At 34.3% G+C, this 17,110-nt stretch overlaps 1 protein-coding gene across 3 annotated transcripts; it reads right to left on the bottom strand.

Annotated features, from left to right (window-relative positions):
* Positions 1-4,712: 4,712 nt before the first annotated feature.
* Positions 4,713-16,735, bottom strand: LOC142628036 (cysteine-tryptophan domain-containing zinc finger protein 3-like). Of its 3 annotated transcripts, XM_075801975.1 has the most exons (14): positions 15,929-16,735; positions 13,939-14,011; positions 13,716-13,831; positions 13,278-13,637; positions 11,674-13,175; positions 10,834-11,195; positions 9,485-10,204; positions 8,301-9,376; positions 7,994-8,151; positions 7,236-7,396; positions 6,331-6,491; positions 5,453-5,825; positions 5,045-5,339; positions 4,713-4,975 (listed from the first exon to the last, which is right to left on the bottom strand). In XM_075801975.1, the coding sequence occupies exons 1-12, from the start codon at positions 16,022-16,024 to the stop codon at positions 5,628-5,630; spliced, it is 4,983 nt and encodes a 1,660-aa protein (XP_075658090.1). In that variant the 5' UTR covers positions 16,025-16,735; the 3' UTR covers positions 4,713-4,975; positions 5,045-5,339; positions 5,453-5,627. The 3 variants fall into 3 exon arrangements, with proteins under 3 accessions (XP_075658090.1, XP_075658088.1, XP_075658089.1); XM_075801973.1 differs by having other exon boundaries at positions 8,301-10,204; XM_075801974.1 differs by having other exon boundaries at positions 5,595-5,825; positions 8,301-10,204.
* Positions 16,736-17,110: the final 375 nt, after the last annotated feature.

Raw genomic sequence — 17,110 nt, 5'->3', positions numbered from 1 at the left:
AAAAAAAATTGTAGTCCACTTAATACTTTTTAAATTTTAATAATAAGAGTACTCATGTTTGGTTTTGTATTCTTTTGACCATATTGTCTCTCTAAAAAAGCATATATGTTTATTTTAGTTGTCCACTACTAATTTTAAATTGGTTATTTTACTTTTATATCCTTCTAAATTTATATTTTTTATTTTATAAATTAAAAAAAATGATATTTCCAAGTGTTTACTTTTGAACAGTGTTTATAATTTTATATGGATTTTTTTATGGCACATAAAAATTAAAATGGAAAAAATTGTAGTCCACTTATAATTTTATAACAATCTAGTTTTGTATTCTTTTTGGCCATATTGTCTCTCTAAAAAAACACATTTGTTACTTTAGTTTTCCACTTTTACAATATACCTTACATTTCATGTATTCCTATTAAAACAATTTAAAATAAATTTATATTTTTTTAATAGTTTTTTTACCACATTCCCCCATTGTCCAGCCTACAACCACAATCAACAACTTGTTGCTACATATAACTGCAATCGATGATGGTGCCAAACAACTAAATCGAGTGATCAACAATGTTTCAAGTCAACACCTAGGGCAACACCCACAACACAATGACCACCTCAACACCCCATGACCAGATTAACCATTGAGAGAGAGACAGAGAGAGATGTGAACATACAAAAATAAAAAAAGGAAAAAGATAAAGGATTTACAAAAGGATATAATACTTTATTTTGAGAGAGTAAGAATGTACATTAGCTTTTTATAAATTTCCAAAAAGTATTGCCTAATTGGGTGTGGGAGATTTTTTCCTACGTTGTGGCTAATTTAGCTAAAATGCTAGATTGAAGAGTCGTATGTGAGTGATCAAAGTATTCGTTTGGTATAGCTTATTCTTATTAGTTTGTTTTGCTAAAGCTAAGTATAGTCTCTCATCTATAAATTAGAGTATTGTATAATGAATATTATCTACACCAAAAAAGAAAGTCATTTGTCTTTGTCTAATGCCCTAAAATACTACTCTCTCTCTCTCTCTCATGGTTACAATAAGTAGAAGAAGGGGATTTGAATCTTAGTTCTTTTGATAAGGGAGGTCAAACACAATACCATTAACTTATAAGGCTCTTGACAAAGCATACTATCTTTTGTGATGAAAATAAGTTAAATCAAATAACTAAGAGTCTTGTAATTTAATTGATTAGTACCTTCTAATGTGTCAATGACATCCAAAATTCTTTCCCCCCTTCCTTATTGTAACTAAATATACACACACACACACACACACAATAGAATGATAACTAGTTTCTAAATTGATTAATCTACTTAATCTATCTTCTTATTCTTTACTTAATTTTGGTATTTTTAACCCTGTGACAATGGTTGAAAGAATATAAATATACATGTAAAATGACAAAATTGTCCTTGAGGTTTTATAGAAGTGTAAGAGTTTTTTGTGCGTGTGATTTTGATGAAATTTCGGGGGGTTTTACAAAAAGTGTGACCTAAATGGATTCTTCAATATGGGTTTTGACTTTTGCAAAGAGTAAAGTAACACCAATCTTTTTTTGGAAAAAATATAAGTATTGCCTACTAAACAAGTGACTAGTTTTACTTAATATAGATGAACGGTTAGGATTTTATACGTACGGTACCTTTTTTTTGGTTGAGAAACAATACGTACACTACCATCAAATAATATGTTATGTAAAAGGACAAAATTTAGGTACAATACCTTAAGTGCTATTCCTTAGGTTCCATTCTTAAGATTCAGCCATGTAACTACTTAATTAAAAAATACACTTCATTCCCATGAAAAAAAATCCACATGAAGGAGAACTTAAGGAACAATACCTAAGTACTGTACATAAGTCTTGCTCTATGTAGAATGATCAATTTTTCCTCCCTAAGGAAAGATCTGTGGCTCTACGCTTTTAAAGATATGGGAAGGGAAATAAATAGTTTTGGGGTTCACGATTCCTCTATGTAACTTAAAAAAAAAAAAAAAAATTGTATGGGACTCTATGTAACCTTATTGATTAACCAAATTTGTTTGTTTTTATTATTTATTTTTAGAAACTTAACCAAATGTTAATTGATAATCCCTTATTATTATTTTTTATTGTACCCAACTTGATTTTATCATTTTCATCTTTTGGGCAGCCAACAATTATGAACCACAGAATATATTTCTAATTACTTTCCAATTTGTTATGCACATATGAATTGAACTATTTAAGAAACCATATCATATAAGCTAGTATTTAATTTAATTTTTTTTTAATAAACTATCATATAAGTTAGTATAGAATATGGAGAATGTTTACTTATAGATTAGTGTTGTTAACAAGTGCTCTAATAATATTAGCTTCTTCTTTTTTTGGTGGGAAGACTCAAAGAATATAAGTTAAGGTATAATACACTATAAAATACTTTTTTTTATTACTATCAAATATATCATCAAATTGTATAGAAATAAAAAATAAATTACACATAATCATGATCTTAATTTGTGTATGTAGACGACTTAATCATTAAGAAATCAACAGTGAATATTCTTAATTCTATGCCTTGAAGTCACCCGTTAAAACCCATGTTTCTAAGTGATGCATAGTAATATACTATTTGATGCCAAGACCATAATAATCATCATGTTATTTTCAGAAGAAAAATTATACATTTCTCTTTCAAAGAGAAGTGAAAGACAAAACAAAGGGAGAAGAGTCAAGGGACTGTGGTCTCCTAGGAGGTGAAAAAGACTGCGGGCTCTCTTAATCAAAGCCCAATATCCAATCAAATTCATAGCAAAAAAAAAAAAAAGTACCCAACCAAATTACCCAAGAAGAAAAAAGAATAGCGGACTGGTTTTATGTGATGTGATGGGCTAGGGTAAGTTGATTTGGACGGTGATGAAGTGATGTGTTTCTGGGTCCCAGAGATCATGGCCATTTATGTGTGGGCCTTAGCTGACCGTGATTCACGGGTAGCTCCACCACTACGGGAAGAGGGAGAGAGAGAGAGAGAAATAATCTTCGGGTTTTTTAATTCACAAGCAAAAGGATTTTATTTTTATCACTTTGTTTAGTTATAAAAAGACTACCAGTAGATGTTTACAGTGGAATTTATTTTATTTTATGGTTAGTTATATGTAATAAGTATTAATTTTTTTTTTGTAAATAAAAGTTAATTTAATATTTAGTATATGTTTGGCATCATTTTAAAATTTTAACTTTTATGTACAACTTTTTAAAACATTGTTTTTTCTGCATTTTTTTACTTTTTCAAATTATTTCAAGGTACAAGTATAATTTAGCACACTTTTAATGATAAAAAAATTATGCAAAAAGTTAAATAAGTTGTTTCAAAATTAGACACTTTAATAAGAATAGAAAAATCAATTAAAAGTGGGACTCAATTTTGGGTTGAAAGTATTGTTATCAATACATTGATCAACTGTGCAATAGAAAATACACCATTCATTTGCTTGTCCTACACTTTGAAAAAGCCAAAAGGTTGATTGGACCAACTTGAAGTGTGCCCATCAATATAGGATACTGTTTTCAACTTATTTGAATTGTGACTGCTAATATTCAAAGAATGACATTTGATATTTGACATTTGAATCTCTATTATCTCTAATTCAACACTGCTTAGACTTCTCACTAAAGTAATCTCAATCCTTTTCTATTCAATTTTTTCTTTCAAAGAAATTATTAAAATTTTCACATTGCAAGGCCTGAGGTGCTCCTAGACAAGTTTTTATTGTACGATTACAAGGACATGGCCATCTTTGATATTAGAAGTCAAGCTATGAAGTGATAACGTTTTAGTATTTGGTGTGAAATGTCACATTGTCTTGGAAGGGTTTTCAAGCAATTTGGTCGGGTGGTTAGAGGACATGAAGAGACCCTGATTGAAACCATTAAATACGAGATTCCAATCTTATGATTAGACACTAAAAAAAGACCCTTTTCCCAAGTCAAGTAATGTCTATTCCACAATCATTAGTGAAAACTATGGTGGTTTTTGTATAGCATACATGATTTTTTTTTTTTTTAATTTAAAAATAATAGTATAGCATTCATGATTTTGATTCAGCACACGAGTACACATATATTTAATTTGTTATTCCAACCTAATAAGGTTGAGAAATAATTTTTCTTGTGAACGAATCTAGCAAATTTTATATTTAATGATGTCTATTTTTTTTTAGAAAAATATTAAATAATATTTTAATCCTATTAACAAGACACGTATACCACATCTTTCCAGCTCTGGATTTGTCAATTTTGTCTAATTTTTTTGGTATCATTGGTTAATACAAACACAACAATAATCAAATAGTTCTCTTATCAAAAATTATAATCAACTGGTTCTAAAATTTTGGGTGCAACAATAATCAAGCCTTAATTCTAAAATTTAGGTCTATAGATATCAACAAACTAATCAAATTTGATTACATGGAATTTTTCCACCATTCTATACTATTGGTTGTGTAAGTTTTTTTTTTTTTTTTGAACTGAGACAGTGAAATTAACATTGAAAACTCAGTCTAGTTTACTTTCAGTGAGGCCCACATGCCAGTGGGTTGGAGACACTACACACAATTGCAGGGTGGTATCTATTGCAAATTTTGAAAGAGCATATATATACATTGCACGTCTTGCTTAAACACAAGTTTAAAGAGGGAAAGAAGAAACATACTTTGCAACTTTTCATGGAAAAACTAAAAACTCCATCTGTTGCCATCTTCAATTTGGGAACACTGTGGTCAATGTTACAGTGTTAAGTATTTTGTATAGATATATTCATATATAAATGTTCATTTGTTTCTTCTATCGTATCCTAATGTGTAAACTTTGTATGTGTGATAATTATTTGTTTTTCCTATCTAACTAACTTCTTTACACTCGTTTGTTTCCTTTATCAAAAACTATGATCTTGATCACAACTGCACAGTAAGAAAATTGAATGTGCCGCAACCTGCAAAGAATAACATGCATCAGAATATTTTTAAAAAAGAGAGAGAAAGAGTATAGTAAGATCACATACCTAAGGTCACTGTCCCCTTCATGTTCTTTTTGTGTCCAACCTCCAAAGGGATTAGGGAAAAGAATTGGTAAAGCTGAGCTTGAAAATTCTGAAAGATGTGTGCATAACTTGTGGAACCTCAAAACCAGAAAAAATCAGACTCAACTTGGAAAACTCTGCATCATTTCAAAGTTTCCAATTCCGTTATTGATCCTTATTTTCAACAGCTGCAAAGGCTGCATGGCGTATAACCTCTGAAAGTTCTAGCACAAGTCTGGACCACAATCAAGGCCTTATTGCATTATTCATGTCAGACCTGAAAGCCCACAAATTAGAATCCATACGACTTGCACATTAAATTTAATTTGTATATATGCAGTGTCTAACCTTAGAAAATCATAACCAACAGCAACATCTCTCTGTCATTACCTGCTCAGGTCCAGAAATTAGATTGGACTTCATTGCAGTTTCTCTGTTTTCATGAAACTATTCCTCAAGCATGGATGCTGATACATGTTTATAAGTTGGAGAGAGAGAGAGAGAGAGAGAGAGAGAGAGAATACACTCTCACCATTCATGAGAACCCTACACAGCATCCAGGACTTCAACTGCTACTAAGAGCCTCCATTGCAAGGTGCACTAGCCGTAAAAGTTCCTCTACATCATGGAAGCTGAAATCAAGGGTCCTTTTAATGGAAGAGATAACCTCCTCGTTCCTTGTCTTTGCAAGTACTACATTAGCAGCTGCAAAGGAAATCTGGGATTTCCTTGAGGCCTCCATTGCAAAGTTTACATCTTGTGCCTGCAAGTAGTTCCACACAAAGACCATCAAACTATTTTTAACATATATAGTCAAAGGCAATGTGATGTTCCCAGAGGTTTGTGTAAAAAGAATTACTAGCATGCAAGGTACGATGCTAGGAACTTGCCAGATATATTATAAGGCCAAGACCAAAACTTTCTTCTAACCTTTTCCTAATCTAAGTCCTCTAGGAATCACAAGATTCTTTTTTTAAAGCTTTAATAATCCCAGACCCGCTGGTTAGGATAAACTCCCATGCAACTCCCAAGGACCAGGAGTTTGAAATCTCGTCCTCCATTTATACAAAGAGGGTGCTAACGTCATTTGATCTTAAGGTCCTTGGTTGGGCACCTAAGGATCCTTTTAAGCCTTACCATCCATAACTAGCAAATGCAACAGCCATTTTTGAAGATATTTATTTTTTTTCATCCAGCACAAGTTTTTTCCTTAAATAAAATTTCCATGATGATAGGGAAACAAGGAAAACTAATATGACTATACATACAAAGTCGAGCAGCCGCACAAGCTTGGGATGGTTTCTGGCAGCAATGACATGATTACCAGTAACCTGCAATGAACTACCATCCTTGGCTATATCCATCTTGTCCATCATTGCTTGATTATATAAGTTATCAACATCAGAGGCAGAGGATGATGGAGACTGAACTGAAAACAATATAAATATTGACAATGTTAACAAAATGTCATAAGGAAAATTAGTTTGAATGATAGCAAGATAGATAAGAATTTACTAACAACCACCCCCTCCTCCCTTTTTATAAGTAACTTTTGGTCCTAAGCAGAGGAGGAAGGGGAATTCGAACCAGTGACATGAGACGTGGTCCCCAGCTGATTGTGCTACTCCTTAGAGTTTTTAGCCTTTACTACCCCTTTTTCTTTAAACCTTTACTTTTATTTTTTATTTTTATAAGCACGCATTTAGTACCACTTTCAAAAGAAGAAAAAGCACTTAATTTTGCTCAACAAATGGATCAACTTCAATGGTAGCTCCAGCTTTTGCACTAACAATTTCAGGCCAAGAAAAAGGAAAACCATTTTAGGCCAATAGGTTGTCCATAGACCGGGCAGAGCACCATTCATTAGCATTTACAGTGCTGAATTGAGTCAAGCTTGGGCCTATGAAGCCAACCGAAAACCACACTTAGAAGAAACAAGGCCCTGGCCTTTTGAGGACTTATATTGTGCATTCTGATACTTCTTTTAGATCATCACCTTATGCTCCATCACTAATCAAACTATATAGCTGAGTTAAGTGTGAGTTGGATAAGTACTAGTTCCATATAAATTAGAAAAGTTTTGTCATTGGCATTTCTACCTTCCTTCTTTTACATTTTTGTTAACCTAGAAAAAATCATAATTACCTTCCAACCACAGCATCCTTATTTTTACCTGGAGAAACCATTTGTAGTGTCTTTTGCAACTCATTTTGGTCACTGCTTGCAATGAAATGATTAACATAGATCATTCGCATAAACGTCACTTCCAAGCATTTGTATGCCAAGGCAGCAGAAGCCATGTCTTTGCATCTCTCATATTCACAGGCACAATATCTGTAAATTTAAGCAGTTCAAAAACATCAACATGTAGCTTTAAATGTTCTGTATACACCCAATTGTGGCATACATCATAGCTTAGATAATTAAAAATAAAATAAAATCTTAAGGGTGATGCAACTCAGTTAAGTTGAGACGAAACATATCTACCTTAAACGCATTAAACCAAACCCTGGGTAACTCTTCATAAAATATTTCATAAATACTCTCGAGGAGTCACACGTTTCAGATTGTTAGAGCCTTAGGATATTTGTTTTGATTGTTTTTGGACATATCAGGATTTCATAATATTATCATTACTTTAATGCAGACTCATTCCCAGTTTTCCCAAGTATATTACGCTGCCTTCTGAAATAATACTAACGCTAGCACCTTAAAATAACTTCTATAATTTCTATAATCAAAATACTGCAAAAGCCTACAAGGAGAAATGCTGCTTATCCCACAATCTATTCTATGGCCCTGCTATTTTCAATTTTGTCTTCTTTGTCTCGATTTTCTAAACTTTCAGTCCTCCCTTTTAAATACTTTTTTCCCCTTCAGCAAGAGAGAAATGAAGAGTCTTTGCATGGATTGCATTCATTCAACACTTACTCAAATAGCTTTGCGGTAGAACTATATGCTGCAGTTGATGTCATTTCCCCATATTTGGCACTCTTGCTATTACAAGGATCTAACAGTGCTGCCCCATGGAGAAACTTCAGAGCTGCCTGGAAGCGTGCCTCTATACTTTCAAGTTCTGAACCAGAAATCTAGAAAGCAAATAAAAAACATACAAAAAGTTAGGGTTATGTTTTTTTCCCCATATGTCCAAGTTGGGGTAATGTTAAAATTGAAAGATATAACCATATGAACATTTAAATAAACAACAAAAAATCAAAGTTGCAAAATATGGACAGACCTTAAGCTGATCTGCCGAATGCTTAAGATCTTCTGCTTCTTTTAAAGTCTTATTTGCTGCGCGAGTAGAGGCATCCTTTCTTCTATGACTTGGTGCAACTATATCCCTATTCCCATCCCTATTACATGTGGGGTGTCTTGAACTAACATGATGAAGTTTATTTTGGCAATCATCCTTCCCACGTTGTTGTGAAGCCTTCACTGAATCACCTCCATTAAAATCATCAAACGGCAATACATCAAAGTCATCACTGTTCTCTGTAGCTTCTTCTTGAAAGTTTCTTTCTGAAGGGAGCCATTTTAAATATTTCTCATCATCATGATTCTGCAACAGATTCTGCCTGCTGGCAGTAGATTCTCCACCCTTAGGAAAAACAGTAATAATTTTCGAATATGGGTCCTCAAGTCTATCACATAGAGTTTGGCTCACTCTTTTACTACTGTCACTCAAACATTTGCCAGCAGATGCTTTCTTTCCAGAATGATTTTTCTCAATTTTACTAGACTTATTTCCCTGAATTTTAATTTTTCTAACCTTTATGTCTTTCTTGTAAGGTGCAATATCATGAGATCCATTCTCCACCTCATAGTGCACATTATCCGATTCTTCCTGCTCGCTAAATGACTCAGAAATCCTAATATTGCTTTTATCCAAATCAGATATTGGAGTTGAGTGCCTTTCTTTGGCCTGTGAAGAGCAACCGTTTGTAGATTTCTCAGGCAGATATTTCTGTGGAGAGCAATGGCTGTTAACTCTTGCCATATCATGGAAACGGTGGTTCTTGCTTGGTTCATTGGTATGTTTGTCATTTTCAATACAAACATTCAACAGGTGGGAGTTTCTTGTGTTTGAAGTGTGGACAGTCGATAATTTAGCTTTCCCATGTATTTTGTGCTCAGTAAACCTGCCTTGATAATCAAATGAGGGGGACACAGAAGAGTCATCTTGAATCACAGTGAAGGCTTTTTCCTTCCTTATGGACTCATAATGCTGGCTTCTGCCATCATCTTCAACCACTAAGTATGTTCCTGGGCTATTAGTGAGAGCCAAACCTACATCTGCACCGCCATCCTTCCCTGAAAGGCTCCTTGTATAAGTTTCTGGGTTGGAAATTCTCAAAGGAGAAGAACAAACTGATTCTGCAGGCGAACCTTTAAATTCATTGAAATTCACTTTAATTTTACCTGGGCCTGAAATCATGGACGAACTAGAGGTGGCTGCAATACAAGGATGTCTACCTCCAAAGTCCCTTCTAAAAGAATTGTTACCATCAACAGTCCACTGAGATAAATTATATCCATCATACTGCCCAAAATGCTGGTCCTTCTTCGAAATTTTTCTGCCTTCATATGAACCAGTTCTGTCTAAAGGATTGTTTTTGCTACTTGACAAAAGGATCCTGGTCACTGTACCTTGTTTTTCTGGTTCACTAATGGCCTTCCTAGTATTGGTTTCATTTCCTTGAAGCTTCAATGCTCTGCCTTTCTTTTCTTTTCTGCATTGTCTCCCACTCGTCTCCTCCATAGAAATCTGTTCATTCTTAAAATCCTGCCTATTACTAGGAAGGTCATTCATATGAATTTGAATACCCTGCTGCTTATTCAACTTTCTCTTCTTTCTAGCAAAAGAACTCTTATCATTATCTTCCACAAAAGTCCTGTGACCCTGTTTCTTAGATTGTTTAACAGAAGGAAATGAACCATCCTGAGGAACACCCTTTATATCGCTGGAACATCTTTCATTATATTTTTGAATATCAGTTTCAACTTCCTTCTTTGACAACCCACCAGGATTCTGATCTTGATTGGTATAATGTGTGCTTTCTGTCTTTGCTTTCTTAGAAGGTCTACAACCATCTTGACCATACTCTCTCCTGATATTTGTTTTCAGTGACTTGGTATTACCTGTAAACAGAAACAGACATCAGCAAAATAGTGGACTTCAAGAAACATTTAGGATGACCATAAACACTGCCAATACAAACATGGCTGTGTTTTAGTAAGGAGTGAGAAGAGATGGGTGAGGAGACTGAGAGAGGGAAGAGAGGAATGTTTGGGGGTATGTCTGTCCTTTTATTACCACTTGTTGACTAAAAGGGCATTTGCATCTTTTGCCACTTAATGGTCATGTGCATGTCATGTGACTGTTAAATTTAAAATTGATTTGGATGAGAAGGTGCTAATTGGCACAATGGAAAGGACTGCAATCTTTTTAGAGTTTATTGTGTGCATTGCAAGTATCCCATAGTTTAGGGTGGTTATCTGCATTTAACCCTTTTTTTTAATAAGTCATATTAAAGGCATCAACATTGGGAATCATTCATCAAATAAAATTCACTAAAAACATTGAAGTCATCAAAACATGCTTATCGACAAGATTCTGAGAATTCACTATCCTAAAATAAAATTTTATAAGTTCCATCAAGTCAATTCACTATATGTATTGATGCTTACAAATGGAGTTCAGGAAAGACAACCATAAATACTAGATCTTACAAGTTATTTACAGTATGCCAGCAGTTAGTAGTTCTTACTAGGTCTTTCCTCTGATTTCGATTCCAGGGAACATTGGCTGAGATTCTGTAAACCTTTGCTTTTAACAGGGACCTGTTGGTTCTTTTTGAAGTTCAACACATCCTTGGAACCAATATGAGGATCTTCATTTGATACTGTTTTTGCTCCAAGTTTGTTCTTTCCACCACTGGTCACTGCACTGAAAACGAGATCTTGGCAGTTTTGGTTAAGATGCGGGGCCTCAAGCAAAGTTCCACCAGGTGCAGTTCCAACAGGGTAAGTCTGCTGATTATTTTGTATCTGAGAAATGGGAACTTGGTATAATGCATTCAGAGCATTTGTTGTCTCCTCCTCACTAAAACTACACCGATTCATTCCAGGCCTGAAACAGTTTTATCACTCAATCATCGGGAAGAGAGCAAGAGAGAGGATTACAAAAAAATCTCTATCCAAACATCTAGATGGGTACTCTACTACTAGACTACTACTATCTGCTTACTACATAAAAGGTAACGTTAGCAAACATATTTCCAAGACCCAATGTTGACTTAATTGTAGACTTCAACACTTATGACGTGAGTTGTGAACCGACCTTGCAAGCTAAATAATTAATTTCCAAGTGAATAAAAACAACAGGGAAAGAAAAAAGAAGCATTTCAGATATTGCAGCCAAAGCTTGGTCATTTTCCATGTTATAAAACCTCTCTTGACCAAGAACTCATGTACTTTTCATGAGATCACAAATCACCACAGCATAATTCTCAGTTTGTTCATAATCACAATTTATCCATAATCATCATTCAAAATTCATACAGTTTATCTTTTACATAAAACTTCAAAAAACCAAGAAGAGAACTTACAGCCAAGTAAGCATGCTGCACAGCCACTTCTTTGGCAGGTGGTCAGGATTTGTACCATATGGTAGAAGCCGCCATTTCTCACACTTGTCACAACACACCCAATTTTCCTCTATGACTACTGGAGCAACCTCAGAAGGACGAGAATCAGGTATCTTAGTTGCATCTTTCATGTGTCCTTTCAGATGTGCTTCAGAAGATGATGGGAGATCATTCTGTTTATAACCTGATCTCTCCTTTAGTTTATGACTGAATGCATAGGATTCTTTCTCAGAAACATCAAGCTTATGGTCCTTCGCAAGATCTGTACCTAAGGACTCCTTAGATTTGTTGCTGATTGCACGGTATCCTTTCCCGGATAGTTCTTTGACTGATTTTTTCCCAGACACTTCAAGCTTAGAGTCCTTTGCCTGATCGGTACCTGAACCGTCCCTTGATTTGCTGCTGGATGCAAGGAATTTTTTCTCAAAAACCTCAAGTTTAGAGTCCCTTCCCTGATCTTTGAGAGGATTCCTTGATGTATCACTTACACATTCTTTCTTAACTAGTTTTTTGTTAGACATGCTATCACTATGGCTATCTTTTGCCTTCTTCAAATCCTTGTGTAATTTTTCATCTCCTTTACTTTTGGATGGAAAGCCACTTTTGTAAGCGACATTATCTTTTGACGCGGAAGAACAACTAACCTTCAAGTTCACTTTTGACTTCCTGGTAGCTGAGCTATCGTGATTTTGGATTTCCTTAGACTTCTTTTGTCCCCCAGCTGATTCCTTCCCGTGAGATATATTCACTCCATCCTGTTGGTGGGTGGCTTTGCTCTCACAATTCTGTTTTATGGGAGCTGCTGTTCCCCAATCACAAACTTTGCTTCCCTTTGGTATGTCACAATTTCGTTCAAACAAATTCCAACTTCTATCATCTTTGGTTCTGCCATCTTTTCTTATATCATAGACTACATTTTTATCTTTCTGGATCATTTCTGCCAAACCATTCTTGGTATTCTGCTCATCACCACTCCTGGAAGCTATTGACCCCAAAGTTTCCTCTTTTACCAAGTGTGAGGAGAAATTTTTTTCCTTTGCCTTACCCATATTGGGTTCAGATGCAGCCATAGCAATACCATTTCCCAAGCCACCACCATTGGTATGTTTACTAGATTTAGGTGGAAGCTTCAAGATATCAGATGCAATCTCCTTACTCACTGAGATCTTAATTTTTTCTTCATTCTTCAAACCAGCATTAACAGGATTAACAGGATCCTCAAAATTCCCATTCTTTGATTCAACAAACCTCTCATTTTTATCCCCAAAATTCTTTTTCTTCTCTCTGAGCACCTTTTTACAATGCATTTTTGAAGCAAACTCATTTTCAAAGACAGCATCCATCTCTTTAAAAGGTGGAGATCTACTTCCATCTAAGAGATTTTTTTCTTCCAATGGGCAAACCAAATTATCATGAAGAGGCGACAATAGCACGCCATTTGGAATAGGAAAAGAAGTCATGATCTGCTTCATCACATTGGCATGGCCAAAAACATAATTGAATTATATGAACATCTGCCCGAAGAAACACATGAAGAGATAACAAAATGGTGAAAAAAGGTTCACCTTAATAATGCAGGAGGGAGATTCACTCTGTTTACTATGAGAATCTGGAGAGTTCTCTTCCCACTCTGTATGGCTGCCATCTGATGATGAGGATGGAGACATGTCAAGACCAAGATTGCTGTAGATTGCAGCACTCTTTTCAGTTAAAATGTTGTCTGACCCCACCTTGATCCGGAACTTCAGTGTTTTTTTATCAGACTGATTGGTTGACAGTTTGAGAGGTTTGTGATTTGAAATATAATTCCTTGAATTACAAACTTTGGACAAACTATCCACAGAAGAATTCCTTAGTTCAGGTAGTGCACGATAAGTTGAAGCAAGTTCAGGTCTCATGATAACTTTTGAATTCTGTGGGGCACCCTGCATGATCACATTAAGCAAAGAACTCAAGCATCTAGAATAGTAAGAAAAATATAAAGGAAGAAACCAACCATATACCTCTAAGGGCAGATCATGAGAATGATTGTTTTGAGCTTGTTGTGAAGTCTTTGAGCAAGTAGAAGGAGACCACTGATACGTAGGTAAAAATGAACCATATCCACCAAATCTTGCCCCTGTCAATCAGTTGTCCCCATTATCATCATTTTGAACAATGATGATACTAAATTTAATCATAACATTGTATCTTAACAGATGAACATCTCCTTAATTCATCACTTACCCAAGTTTTCTGCAGAAAGTCCACCCTCAAACTCTTTCTGATGATGTCCCAAAACATCTTGAATCCTCTTATCCTACCCAAAAAAAAAATCAGAACCAAACCTTAATATTACTTGAAATATATTGCATAAAAAATGTCACATCAAGAAAGAGGCCAATTACAAGAACCACCATGGCATAAAATGTGGTGAAGCCTTAGAGTTATAGAAAAGCAAGTCCAGTACATAAACCAATGAGACTGTACATTAGACACTATAATTGGAACTGAATTTTTTTTTTTTTTTGATAAGCAACGTAAGAATATTATTACTAAAACAAAAAGTGCCAAACCGAGTACATTGGGGATGATAATTGGAACTGAAATTATTTATGCTTCAAATTAATCACTTTTGAATGAAAGTTTTGACATAAGGTGCATCATAAATGGTCAGGAGCTAGTATTATGTTGTTACACTTACAAGTTAAAATGTAAAGAACCATGACGTGGTTTCTATTATTTAAGAACTTTTTTATATCATATATTGGCACTTCAATATGGAATATGTTCAGAAAGTACAAAAGAACTATCAGGTTGACGATCAAAATCAGAGAAAGGAGCAACTGAATGCAATCTATGGAACTGATGTTCTTGCAGCATATTTGATGAGTGAATAAGTTCAGATGGAGATTTAATTGCAGTTGACTACCAGATATAGAGGAAACAGTTAAACCAACAAATGATGTTCCCTATGCATGTGGAAGCTCTTCCAGTTTTCATTGTGTCCTTTATGATTTAATTCACACCCAAAACACCTACATTCCCCATGCAGCAAATACAACCACAGCCTAACTTGAAACATAGTGATCTACATTCTATGCCACAAGTTTTAGGTTTGGTAACCTAGGCTCTCACCACCAAACCCATATCAAATATCTCTGTTGGGGGATCTAGGCTTGTGGCACCGCCTACCATTTAAAGACTGTTCAAAGTAAATATCTCTTTCATTCTTCTGGAATCTAGTCAGCGTGTGACAATTAGGAAATTATGGCTATTCCATCCTCAACATGATAATTTGTGACAGCAAACATATCTTTTGATATTTTATATTTGAAGGTATAAACCCAAACGGTTCGGACATAGCCTTAGTTAACTTTTTGATAGAAATTAACAGAAGCAACCTCATTCAAGCTTGAGATGATGATCAGCCTTTGACTATCAAAGCAAGTAAGAAGTCCCAGAAGAAACAATATCCAATATAGATGGGATGTAGTATCCCATTATCTCAAAGTCCAGCAAAATCACATCAATTGAACTATTAATCAAGCCAAAAATTTTGGTAAATCACTTGAGGCATCTAATGAAGAGCAGCATTGGTATGAACTGTAAAACCACATGACCAACAATGTCTCTAGACACAAACACAAATAATAGAAAACATGATATATTCCCATGAGTTAGTTGTATTCTATTACACAACTAATTTATAAATGCCTTTGCTAGCTGAGAAGATGCAGGAAAATAGAAAAGAAAGAAATAAAACATACAAATCTTTTCAATTGATAAACTACACATCAACAGTAATAATCCTTGAAACAATTCCTTGATTTAGCCTAGTCTCATAATCATCTATTATCCATGAAAGAAACATCCTCCTAATCCAACAATTTGTTGACATGAGTCTTTTGTATAATGAAAAATCAATACATGAACAACGAAAACCAAACATTTTCCTTAGTTATCTCAGCAAACAAATAAAAGGAAATAAAATTCCAGTGCATGTGGGCATTTAAGCGATCCATCAGAATTCTCAAAACCACCCAACCATCAATTTCTAGTTCAAACTCCAGCTCTATTTTTATTTTTATTTTCATTCTTTGTTTAGGACTTTAGCTCAAGCTTACAAGTGCAGCCCATGATAACAACATCCAAACACAAATTCTCAAAAAGCAACCAAATTTGCATTGATCACACCATAAGGATCAACATAAAACATCAATAAAAGAACCCTTACAATGTAAGAGAAAGCAACATCAATATCGATGTTTTGATCATTGTCTATGTAAGAAGAACAACAAGCCGCTCCCTCTTCAAGCTCAGTCTTCCCCATCTTCACTACCACCAATGGAAAACCCTTAACACTAACCTAATTTAAACTACAATAACCAAATATTTCACTTGCCCTCAACTGAATTATGATCAAGGCCACAAAATATCAAAAACCCACTTCAGAAAATCCAAAACCCAGTAAAACCCAATAATCAAAACCCCTTAAAATCACTAAATTCAGTTCTTGATCATCCAAAAAAAAAAAAAACCTCCAAAAAATATCATATGCCCTGAAATAATAGTTGATCAAGACCAAAAAATATCAAAAACCCACATCCCAAAATCCCTGAAAATCACCAAATTCAGTTCTTGATCATCCAAAATTTCCTCCAAACTATCAGAGGCACTGAATTGATATTTGATCAAAACCACAAAATATCAGAAAACCCCGCTCCGGAAATCCAAAACCCAGAAAAACCCATGAAGCAAATCCCTCAGAATCACCATTCTTGGACCTTATTCAACTTGCCCAATCAAAACCCACCTTTCAGATACTTTTCCAAATATACACAAAATCCCAAAACACGTTTCGTAAAAGCACTTTAATACGCAATCTCTGTACACGGCCAAGCATTTAATACGTCAGTGAAAAAAAAGGTTCTCTATAATGCGGTGCTTATAAAAGTTGGAACTGACTAGGAGGGATTTTTTTTTATTTTATTTTTTTTTGAGGTTTTGTTTTTGCTTTTGGAAAACAGAGAAAGTGTTTTCTGTATTTTCTTGTTTTTTGTTCATTCAAGTGAAGAAATTGGCTTACCTACCTCATTGACAAAGTCACAAAATTGGGTTACAGCTTACAAGTATTTTATTTTTTATTTTTGTTTTTGTTTTTGCTAATTAAGTTAAAATTACTTAAATATTCCTTTATTACTTGAAAAGGAAAATTTTAAATCCCAAAAGAAAATATAAAAGATTTTATATAATAAATTATAATAAATATTGGAATGATATATAATAAAAAAAAATACAAAATGAAAACGTGGGCAAAGTGTGTGTGTGTGTTTTTTTTTATATTTTAATTTCATATAATCATAAAACTCGCATGTTAACGTAGCCATACAATGAATGATGTAATTGTGTATTTATT

This window comes from Castanea sativa, chromosome 3 (genome assembly GCF_040712315.1).
Source record: "Castanea sativa cultivar Marrone di Chiusa Pesio chromosome 3, ASM4071231v1".
NCBI lineage: Eukaryota > Viridiplantae > Streptophyta > Magnoliopsida > Fagales > Fagaceae > Castanea > Castanea sativa.
Note: the sequence above shows the minus strand (reverse complement) of the source record. Positions and strands in the feature narration are given on the sequence as shown.